The sequence below is a fragment of the Polypterus senegalus genome, chromosome 11 (assembly GCF_016835505.1).
Source record: "Polypterus senegalus isolate Bchr_013 chromosome 11, ASM1683550v1, whole genome shotgun sequence".
Lineage (NCBI taxonomy): Eukaryota > Metazoa > Chordata > Cladistia > Polypteriformes > Polypteridae > Polypterus > Polypterus senegalus.
In genome coordinates, this window is record NC_053164.1 from 69,946,870 (window position 1) to 69,959,140 (window position 12,271).

At 40.0% G+C, this 12,271-nt stretch overlaps 1 protein-coding gene across 1 annotated transcript in view; it reads left to right on the forward strand.

Annotated features, from left to right (window-relative positions):
- The window catches only part of LOC120538578 (macrophage mannose receptor 1-like), a 49,563-nt gene extending 37,579 nt beyond the window's left edge, over positions 1-11,984 (forward strand). Inside the window, exons 6-10 of the mRNA XM_039767970.1 lie at positions 4,791-4,935; positions 5,517-5,701; positions 6,996-7,397; positions 8,419-8,772; positions 11,902-11,984. Coding sequence (XP_039623904.1) covers positions 4,791-4,935; positions 5,517-5,701; positions 6,996-7,397; positions 8,419-8,772; positions 11,902-11,930 — 1,115 coding nt within the window. The 3' untranslated portion in view covers positions 11,931-11,984. The remainder of the gene's footprint in view (positions 1-4,790; positions 4,936-5,516; positions 5,702-6,995; positions 7,398-8,418; positions 8,773-11,901) is intronic.
- Positions 11,985-12,271: the final 287 nt, after the last annotated feature.

A 12,271-nucleotide genomic window follows, 5' to 3' on the forward strand; every position in this document is an offset into this window, starting at 1 on the left:
TCATTTGGGAGAGGTGCGGGCCGTTTGAAGGAATTTGGGGGCCCCAAGCAAAATGGACATGGAGGCCCCCCGCACGCACGCACGCACGCACGCAAAGGAACCACAGCATAGCCATACATATTTCTGCTAGCCTACCTGCTGCAAAATTGCACCATTTGTACAAGACAAGTAGAGCTATTTTATGTGTGTAATTTATCACTTACCACTGTCTTGTTTTTTCTTATCCTCCTGTTCCTTTCTCTTCTTTCTTTTTTGGCTTCCTGAAGCATAATTCCGCTTCATGACTGCTGAGGAAGTTTTGTATTTTGCCGGCAGCAGAGATCGCGTGGTTGGCTGACTGTTGTCAGCGAGGGGGGCCCCCTTGAGGGGGATCCCGATAACAGTGTCATTGCACTTTACTGCATTCACTATCAATGGGGCGCTCACACAGTTTGTCGCTGCATTTTATTCTTAACCAGTCGTTGTCTTGGGGCCCCAGGCCAGCTCGGGGCCCCAAGCAATTGCTTGGTTTGCCTGCCTTGTCGCGACGGGCCTGGAGAGGTGAACTGTACTCTGCGCCTCCTCCCCCCCAACCCCCCACCGCCCCTCATCTCCTCTCCTCTCCGCTCGCTCAGCTTCTGTGCGGCTCCTTCAGCAGCAGGGGCGGCGCAGGTATCATAGATAATAGAAAACCGCTTAGCGGCACAGATAATTTTTTTTTCCTCCAAGTTCGTGTGCCGCCTCCCCGTGTCATGAAAATGCGCCCGGGCGGCTGCCCGTCGCCCATGCCTAAAACCGCCACTGGTGCTAAGAAAAGGAAAGATTTTAAAAATAACGTAATACGATTGTCAATGTGACCTTTTGTAAGTAGTGCCTGGAGGATTCAGTGTGGAGAAACTCTAGAGACAGCGTGTGTATTAACTGGTGGATTTTTCTGTGAGTATTTGGTGGCAGTCTGACGAAGTTGCTTTGGAAGACGGCGTTAGCCGCGGAGCTCAGCTCAGAGCGAAATGAGATGAATGGGAGGGGAGATGATGACGTGACTCCCCCACCCGCCTTAACTGTCAATCCCCCACAAACACAGTCTCTCGGAATTTGCATAAGCACACCCTTCACCTACAATTTTAACTTAGTTACAAAGTGATCAAAACTCTCGTTTATATCCTGCGTCCTCTCATTAAACTTGTATCCCGCATTACCTGTGGGCATGTGAAACGCCAGCGGTAGCCTGTCTATGAACTTAATTTAAAGTTTAGGTTTACACCGTGCTTTCTTTCCGAGGTAGCAGCACTCATGAATATGGTAGTATATGTCACTCGCTCGCTTCTTATTGTTTCGCTGCCTTCTCAATTATATAATGCATGTTTTCTTAAGCGCTTTTTGGAGGTCTTCCTGGTTTTCTATGCACTGCGTTGACAGTCAGTTCACGTGATTACGTGGGAGGCGTGATGATGTCACACGAAACTCCGCCCCCCCACGTCTTTCCAGCTCAACTCTATTACAGTTAATGGAGAAAAATACCTTCCAGTTATGACCATTAGGCGTAGAATTTCGAAATGAAACCTGCCCAACTTTTGTAAGTAAGCTGTAAGGAATGAGCCTGCCAAATTTCAGCCTTCTACCTACACGGGAAGTTGGAGAATTAGTGATGAGTCAGTGAGTGAGTCAGTGAGTGAGTGAGTGAGTGAGGGCTTTGCCTTTTATTAGTATAGATTTATATATATGTGAATTTCCCCTTGGGATTAATAAAGTATCTATCTATCTATCTATCTATCTATCTATCTATCTATCTATCTATCTATCTATCTATCTATCTATCTATCTATCTATCTATCTATCTATCTATCCCATAAATGTCTAAAGGGATTCTGCTCTGTTGGGCCCTTGAGCAAGGCCCTTAACCTGCAATTGCTGAGCGCTTTGAATAGTGAGAAAAGCGCTATATAAATGCAAAGAATTATTATTATTATGAATATGTCCCTGTAAAGCTGCCTTTTTAAAGTTACTGAAAAGATGCACATTAAAATTACTTTTTTCATTCTTTCTCTTCCTGTGTTTGCTTTTTTATGATTTAAGTATTCTTTGGGGTAGTTCTACTTAAATTAGTAAAATGCAGGATATCCCAGGTAATAATAAAAAATAAAATAAAGACCACTGATAGTGGAACGCTGTCTTAAATGTCAATTCAGATTCAGATGAAAATAAATGGGGGAAAATGTCTTATGGAAAAACATGTCTTAATACAACTCACAGTGGTACAAAATACATACACTTAGAAAAAAAAAACTGAAATTCAGGGAGGTAATGAAGGTGTCGTCAAAAATGATTGACAAAATAACCACATAGTCTCGGAGTTAGATGAGCTGCTGCCTTCACCAGTGCTCACATTTAAATGTTGTGCACACTGATAAAGACATCCTCTCACTAGTCACAGCCCATTCCTTCTACCTGATGGACAGAAGAACAGGGAGAAGAAGAAAGAGCACTTCTGAAACCTATACAAGCTTTTTCACAAGCATTTGACCAAAAAAATACTGCAATTGTTCTGGCCGGTTATCAAATACATTAAAGGGGCAGCATGAAAGGCAAAATTAGGAATAGACGACCATCAACAATAACCTGCCAACCCAAAGAAATCTTAAACCTGCTTCTGTGTCTCTGGATGAGGATGCTCGAGGATGTCGCAGATCTTTTTTACCTGAGGTTTGATTAATTCCTAACCTATGGAATAACCATGGTAGTGAGTTCCTGACATTCCTCATTTAAATTTCTATGGATGAATGGAAACCTAGCAAATTTTTAGCTGTTTAGGATAACCTGAAGGTGTGTCAAGGGTGACTCCCTGTCATTGCTAAAAATGACTTGTTATCAAAGTTTGAACCTAAATATTTAAAATGAGGAAGTAACATTTGATCAACAGTATGCTGATATGTCAGAGGGGCTGTGAAGCCCAAATAACAGACACTATTTGGCAAAAAATATTTAAACAATGCTGAAAATGATTGCATCACATTAAATTGTACAATATATAAATATTAGTGTTAATATTTGTTAGAGTAAGTGCATACTATATCTTTATACTAAACATTATTTTTGGTATTTTTGTGCCTTTACTGATCCTTTAGTTATTCAGCACATGTGGACAACTCATCCTCGCTCTTTCTCTCTCTCTCTATGTCTCTCATTCACTCACTCATACCTGAGTACAACTCTTGTCATCCTTCTCAGCTCTCGCCTTTCTCAATCCCTCGCTCATCATTTCTCAGTTTCTGTTTCTCCTTTCTTACTTGCCCCTCTGCTTTTTATCCACACATCCAGCCCTACCTGATTCAATACACTCACCACAGTGATAAACAGCAATCAGCTCAGTAAGACAAATGCTCGAGTGTGCTGGCTCTGGTTAAACAAAGGGGTAAGTAAACAAAAAAAACTAAAAGATATTTATTAATTAAACATACCCCACCACAGTTAGCAGAGCCCAAGCATTGTTTGCAAATTTTCCCATTCAAGGGGGCTCTTACACCCGTAAGCGGCGAATCTGAAGGGGGGACCTCTCCCTGTACCTTTTTAAATACACTTCATTCTTGAACTTAAAGGAACAAATTTGGAGTCCTTTAAAGACACACTGCAAATGTGATACATTTTTTTATTCATTTGACTCCAATCAGGAGTTCCCAGAAATTAAAAGAATTCACCTCCATCAGTGCTATCAAGCTGTGCCGGTGCTGGGTGAGGCAGTTTCATGGCTACAGGCCATCCTTTCTCTTTGCAAAGCTCAACTCCCAGAATGAGCGCTGATTGGGACAGGATAAAATTGAACTGCTGCTTAGCATTTTTGATGAGAGACGTTACATTTTCATGCCAGTTCACTCTATGAGTGATAGTGGAGCGAAGAAACATTCCAGACAAAGGAGTAATCGATCTCTTCCAGTGTGATCTTAAATCTGCTTTTGCTGTCTTTAACTGCCGTGTCCTCTTGATATTTTGCTTTCTTCTAAACATCCTTTTCTCAGCTTTAGCTGTTCTCAACTTTTTTTTAGATCTTTTGAAAAACATGACAGTTGCATAAGGAGTGAAATTTACGGAATTAAAAATGGTCCAGTTATGGGTTACAGGAAGGCAGGTAGCATATCATGGCATTATTATGGTGCATCAGTCAGAACCCAACACTGGTTAGGAGGTCACTCCATCAGAGGACACGCTCTCAATTGTAAATGCATCTTTTGGGTTCACAAACCTGAATATGGGGACACCTGAGTGACCAGATCTTAGCTTCAGGAACAGTGAGGTCAAAGTTCTGACCATTCTACCATTACTTTTCCCTTTTTTTCCAAATGTTAAGTTTGTAAGTTTCCTATTGCATTCTTATTGACCCAGTAAAGTGCTCTATGATGATACATGCTGGTAATGGCGCTAAATAAGACAAACACTGACTGGTTAAATGATTTGTATAGCAGTGTGATATCAAGTTAGTGTTTCTACTTCTGTTTCCTTCTTGTCCACTTACACGAGGTCAGCTTGACGCCATGTCACTGCATTTTTCTAACTCAAACCCCCAGGCTCTTTTGCATATGAAGGAACTTGATATGAAAAACTAATCTAAACAACATTATTCATGTTGTTTGCATTTTGTTTGGAATTGTGGCTGAAAATCTCAATGTCAGTCAACACTGGCACTTCTGGTCTCCTATTAAATATAATATCAGCTATGTCCTTGTGATTCTCAATTGTCCTCTGTACAATGCACACCTTCTTCAATGTTGAATTCATGGAAATTAACTTGAATTACCCATTGGACTAATGTCAACAAACAAAGCAAGAATTTATGTATCAGAAAAGTCTATTTAAACACTGGGCACGGACACAAACCTCCTGTGCAGAACCTGAAAATCCAATAACAGCAAAGAAGAAGGAGACATTGGGTCTGCAGAACTTGATGCAGCATTTGAGATTTAGGTAAGAAAAATCCTTTGAATAAATGTGATTTGGCCGATCTTGAATTTACATTAGTCACTCAGTGCCAACTGGGCATGAGACTCAACTTAACTATCAGGCTAATTCAGCCTCAACAGGTAGTCAGAAACTGAAGGCTGTTATACAGACTGAACTTGTCACACTTAATGTTTGCTGGCTTACATGCTTTGTTCTCTTTGTCTGTTTCATGCCAAACCGAAGATAGCGTTCATCTGAATAAGGTCAGTTGCTTGTGACTTGCACTGGGAATCACTCACTGTGAAGACCACGCTCAATGATTAAGCTGGACCAGTTGATAGAGTGGCACAGTGGCAGAGCACAGTGCAGGACACTTCATTTCAGTCCTGGCCCAGTCACTGTCCCCCATGTCTGCGTGTTAACTGGTGACAATATATTGCCACTGCGTGAGTGTTTAATGAGTATGCCCTGGCTGTACTGGCACCCCATCTGGGGTCGGTCCTGTCCTCACGCTCAATTAGGCAAGTAAGCAGGTATGGAAAATGTATGCATAGACAAGACATGTTTGTTTGACTGAAGTGCAAATCCTTCTTTCTTTTTTGTAGGATTTTTCTTAACTCAGACAAAAACATGAAGCCTGGTATCCGATCCAAGGTTGGTGTCTGCCTTGTCTCCAGTGCTACTGGGTCAGACTCCAGTTTCCAACTACCACGTAATGGAAAAAATGAAATCAGAAAATGTATGGGTGGATGGATAAATATGTTGTGCAGCATATTAATGATCCTTGTAGGTAAGACTCAGCAATCCACACTGATATGTCAACTCAGAATTATTATACAAGAAGTAAAGACCCCACAATGACCGTTTCATGTTAATTGGCATCCCTTAGCTGAATTAGTGTCATAGTGGAAGCAGCAGTGAGTCAGGACTCTGATGGACTGTCACCTGATGTTTCCTGCTTTATACTCAATGGTGCTTGGATAGGCATGAGTCTCTTGCAATCTTAGCCAGGAATTAATTTCTGGGAGAGATGATGAAGTCATGAATCATGTCTACTTTATTTTCCTCTATGATCAATCAGTTGGAACTGTAATAAAATATATTTCATGGGGGAGTTCAAACCTAAAATCCATCCTTGACTATGTCTATGAGTGTGTTTGATAAAGTTTAGTTAAATAAAATAAACTAATCTGTGAAATATGTCAGCTAAATTCCAAATGTTTCCTTGCATTTAGAGGGTCTGATGTTGTGTTGTCAAGTTGGGTCTTCTTAGCCCTTGATGTTGTACAGCACATGCTAACAGGGTCAAGTCACTGTGATGTTATATCTGGCTTGGCTGACTAGAAGTGAACACTCAGACACCTTGAGGAGCCCACTTGTGCAGCGCAGAGGTGTCAAATGCTCCAACAGTTTTACTGAATGACATTTGTTTCCAATCTCTCTAATCTTGAGTCCTCCTACTCCACATGGTAAATGTGTGCAAAGTGACAATAAAGGTGGATATCCTGCAGTGTAATTTCAGCTTTCCCCCTTAAGCTTAACACAGTTCGTCTCTCTCCTTTATTCCCATTACTGTTAATGACATTGCCAGAGTGAAAGGCCTCTCAGCAGGCTTGTGGTACCATGCAGAGTCCATAATGGATGAATAGATCTACGGCAGTACTAAAAGGGCCTCTGTGTCCAGTCTGCCCATACAGTGAGTTGGCACACATCTATATAGTTCACCAGCTCTTCTTATTCATCCCTCAGCTTCATTAGGTCATTCAGTGTCATATCCTGCCTTCCCTAACTTGCTCTCCTTTTATTTTATGCTGGACTCAGTTTAAGATTAAATAAACTGAAGCCCCTGTTATGTTAGGATGGCCACCCTAATCTCCAAAGATTCCAGTTTTCAGGTTCTGCTTGTAAAGCCATCCAGTAAAATGAACCCCTACTTTAAGTGTGGCCATGACAGAAATCTTTAAGAAAAGCTGAATATGTGCTTCATGGAGAAAAAGGACACCTCTGAGTGTTCAGGGCTCAGCTACAGTCTGATGGTTGCTGGTTTCCTTATTGCTTCTTCATTCTAATATTTTCTGTTGCAGGGGTCAGATTGTCTGTTCTGCCTGTGCACGGACACCAGGAGTTTTACTATCATTATGGAAATTATCAGATGAACTGGACAAATGCACAGAATTACTGCAGAAGTAACTTCAATGACTTGGTGACTATTGCAAATAATGAAGAACTTAAGGAAATTCTGGACATGCTTACAGGAACAAATGTCTCTAACGAAGAAATCTGGATTGGGTTGAAAGATATAGCTTTAACCTCTGGAACATGGAGCAATGGTGAAACATTCACTTACCGAAACTGGAAAAAAGGGGAACCAGACAATAGTAATATAGCCTGTGGGACCATGTACTACCACAGAAAAGAAGTAAACCACAATGGCACTTGGAATGACTGTGGTTGTCAATACACTAAGCCATTCGTCTGCTATGCAGGTAAGTTACAGCTGAGCACAGACTCGTGTCTGGAGGCAGACTGGCAGAAATGAGGCTCATCAGTGCCTTACTGACTACCAAATCTGCACTTTATAATCCTCTAATGTGAATGTCACTCCTCAGCATTTCACATTCTCTTCATGTGCACATGCCTGACAGTCTTATTTTACTTTTAAACATAAGGCAGCAGTGGGTGAATTGATGTAATTTACACTGTTAAACTTGACTGTTAAAGCAGATAAGTAAGTTGTTACCATTTTAAATTGTATGATTGCTGACTTAGGGAATTGTGAATCTGTGTTACGATTTGCACATTTTGCTGGCTGTTAGAACTGCTGCTGCCAACTGACTCGTGTTTGCTGTCAATCCAGATGGTCACGTTAGTCCATCATGCTGTGATTAGTTGTGCAACTCTCCCTTCAGAAAGTTGTAGGATCATTGAAAAAAAATCTAGAAAAAATATATAACTTAAATAGGAGATCCGGCAAGTAATTATTTTAGAGCAATGTGAGATGTCGATACAGAAATTTTATCTGATAAACAGAAGTTAACGTTTTTTAAAAGTGTTACAATGTAATAGTGGTACAGTGGTAGGTTCTTCATTCTCACAACTCCTAAGCTCAAATTCCACCTTGACCCCCATTTCCGAGTTTCTTTGATGGACACAATTGTTAATTAATGATTCTAACTATACATTATGAATTAATAATCCTGGCACTTAACTGGCACACTGTGCTTGGTTGGCTCCTGCCTTCTGTTTGAAATGGTCAAAGAAGAACAAACACAGGCTAAAGAAATGCATTTTAATGAATGAGAGATTTTACTGCAATTTTGTTTTTAAATGAGATGATGTGGCTAAAAAATTAGATTTAATGTTGTTTTTAGTTTGAAATACACCACATCAGACACACCCTGCAGATTTAAGACACAACAGAAGGTGGTCTGTCACAAGCTTTGTAGTAGTAGGCAGGTCACTGTAGTGTCCACCACCTGTAGAGTCATTCAGGATTTTTTCTTGCAGTGAAAAGGAAGTTCCATGCTGTGAACACCGCAATGACTTGGGTCTCAGCTTTTCAGTACTGCAATTCGTATTACAATGGCCTGGCCACCATCCGAAGTGGAAGAGAAGAGTGGCATTTGCTGAAGCACCTCAATGAAACCAACATACAGGAGAAAGTGTGGATTGGAATGAGGAGCTCCATGATCTTTGGACACTGGTTCTGGATGAATGATGACCCAATCAATTACCAAAACTGGGTAAATGACACGTCAGAGGGCATTCGAGACACTTGTTTCTGTACCAGCCTGGATCCGAATCAGAAGAAGTGGGTCAGGCAGGCCTGTGCAGAACGAGCTCCATTTGTCTGCTATACAGGTGAGTGAACTTTTTAACATTAACATCACTAATTTTTTTAGGAGGAATCAGCTTCATATTTGAAATTAAAACAATTTAAGAACATCTACATGAAATGAATAGACTTTTGTGGATTCAGAGTTGATTGTATTCAGCCATAAGTCAACTAGTAGCTCTAAAGCTTTGTTCTGCACATTGCTGGCCTGTACAATACGCACAGGAGTCAGGACTGCCTGCCAAATTCATTGGGATATTTACAATATGCTGATACTCTTTGTGTGATTCCTTACAGACAACTAGCATGGCAAAGATTGATTCCATCTTCTCAGATGGCTGTAAGATGGGAGGACAGATTATCCACGACAGACTGACTCTGTAGGACACTTGACGCTCTTCTGAGAACTGCCAATGCAAGATATATTTAACAGCTTTGCTTTTAAAACATTCAAGGATTTCCAGCTGTGTTTTCCACAAAACAGAATTTACATTCACTCATAAAAGCCATTTATACCACTCAAGCATTTGTCTCAAACCTTAATGAAATGGCAAAAGATTGAGAGGACCTTTATAATGAAGCTTCAGTTTTTAGCAACATTGGCAGTGTTGTGTTTGGTCTTTTGCCAGAGACATCTATTTAGATCAGATGTTTTATCAAAGGTTTACTTCTCTGTTTGCAGCAATGACATATGAAACTCAGGACCTCTCTTTATAAGGTGGTTTGCAGGACATTAAATGGCAGGAGGTCAGCATACTGGGAACGATCAAAACAATGTCCTTCAAAGCTCAAAGAAGAAGTTAAAGTCAAAAGAAAGCAATAGCAGAGCTCGTCACAATAACTCAAATGTTTATTCTCGACTGCGTTATAATTCGAAAAAACAATTCTTACAGACTAGGACATTCTTCCTAGGGTCACCATCTTAAATCGTGAGGTGCCATAATGTCACATGTCATGAAGACAGAGTATCACACACCATGCACGTGTCACTGGCATCATGCACCATCACCATAAACAACACAGAAACAGAATCATGAAATGGCAACATGTTTTGATTGCCATCATTAATGTATTTTTGGTGTAAATTCCTGTGCAGTTCCTATCAATCTACATAAGGAGTGTAAGATTCAGAGACCGAAGGAATTTAAATTTGGAATTTTGAGTTCTGTCTAGAATGTGATCTGAAAAGTTTTATTATTTAATCACATTTATATCACAACAACTTTTCCTTTTCTGTGTTTGCATCACTATGTTAAGATTTCTGTTTTTGCTGTCTCCATGGAGATTTTGCCCAGAATTTATTGGAGTGCAGCTGTTTGTGAAATCAGTTTTGCGACAATGCAAAGGTCACCTTCGATGTCTCTCGATTTCCCTTCTTTGACATATAAACATTGTTTTGCTTTATTTAAATGATATTTATTTAGTCTTCCCCTGGTTTTCAATATCCCTGCTATCGTTTTCGACTACAAGTATTTTTTCAATCCCATTCTGGTTTTGATGAAACATCTTTTTGTCTCCCAGGTGTAACGTTTTGCTCCTTCTTTGACTTTTGATTCTCCTGGTCTTTTTCATTTTCTTTTTAATGTGTGTTTATGAGTCTCTTTAAAAGTCTGCTGGAAAATGTTAAACAATATAGTACTGCAATAATGTGATGAAAATAACAATAAAAATCATTCATTGTCAAAATTATCAACTTGCCATGTTCAAAGTTGTAAATAATTAACTCTACATGAAATAAAATATCGATTCATGACATTTGTGTTTTCTCTTCTGTGTTCAAAATGTACTCTAGTTATTGTCGTTAGAGCCGTTGCCTTCAAACTTACCAGCTAAGTTCAGCCAAAGGCTGGCAGTCTCCTTTTCTTTAGTTTTTTAGTTTGTTTTCTGTACCTGCTGAGTTTTTGTTTCTTTTGTTTATTCTGAGGTTCTCGCCTTTTTCTGTTCTTTTCTGTCACACAAGTTGTACTTAGACTGCTAGCAAACACTCAGTAGTCCAAGACACACAAAGAGGAGTAAAGGCATAGGAGGCACGCTGAGAGTCGATTTCAAAGACAGGAAGTAGTTGAGAAAGGCACCTCGAAATGACCGAGTCTGAGAAGTAGGTTTTACAGGAACACGCTTGAGACGAGAGGTTCATACAGACGAGGATACCACAGAAAGGTGCTGAAGGTACACGTGGGTCAAGAAACACCAAATATTTTTACATGTATTTTATCACTTGCCTTCGGCAGTTAATGTGGTTAGAAAATAATTACTGTTCAAGTGAATTAAATAAAAATTAACAAAATTTATTTTAATCGATTATTATAATACATGAATATTTTCATTACTAATGATAATAAAAATGATTCACACAGAACTGAATTTGCACTAAACAGACCTCTCAACAGTTAATTATGTTTGGTGACAATCAATATTTTCTCAAATAAAGCATATATTTACATCTCATCTGCATGGCAACATTTATTCAAACGGAAAACTTTGAGAGGGGGTGCAGCTAGAGAGCACTTTGAGAGTCTCTTTTGGCGGCTAAAATCCTGGGGATGCAGCTGCTGGCGAATCTTCTAAATGACCCTGGTGTGGATCCTGTTCAGCACAAAGTCATGATGCACAATGTGACCTTCAATGTGATCTTGTGGTAGCAGAACCTAAAAACGAATTAACCGTAATCAGGCTACTTCACACCAATATTCAAATCTCTGTAGGTTATAGGTTCATAGACGTTACTTTGCAGGTGTCACTGTGTTTGGCTTATAAGTTAAAGCTGTGATGGTGAGAGCACAGAGGCTGCAGTGGATAACCACACATTAAAATGAAATTTGCATGAGATGTGTAACGTTAGAGGACAAAGAGACATAGAGCACTGCAGAAGTAAATACACAGTCAGTCCAAAGTGCAAAGTGCTCATCCAAATTCAAGCCACCTCCAGACATGTCAGAGTATCAGGACTACCCTGCCAGTCTGCCATTTGGGGGTTTAACAAATCAGTGACATTTTATCAAGGTGATTAATTTTGTAGCCAATAAGATGCATTATTTTACATTATATCTGAGATATACTGTACAAATCTGTTAGGTAAAGCTCTGTATACAGTATAATTAAGGACTACTCACTTTGCTCGTTGATAATCCTTCTTGTTATTGTGTTAACTGCAGGGATCTCCCTTTTCATGAAAAGAAATTAAGACAGATGTCAAGCTTCCTCCAGCCTCGCCTTACATTTCTTCCACAATACCTGAAGGATATCCAAAACTGTACTACTTACATAGAGGTGACAGCAGTTTTGAGAGAAAATTCCATGGAGAAATCAGAATTCATGTAGTCAGTGGCAGTTTTTGATATGGGCGACATGGACCGTTGCCTAGGGTGGCATCGTGGTGGGGGTGGCATCTTCGGCATCAGCAAAACAACCAATGCTAGCTCATCAGTAAACCAACAGAATGGTGTCTATAACTTTATCGGGAAAAGAATTACTCTTTCTGGGACAAGAGTGTAGGTGCTGACATTCCCTTCCTGAAGGACTGGC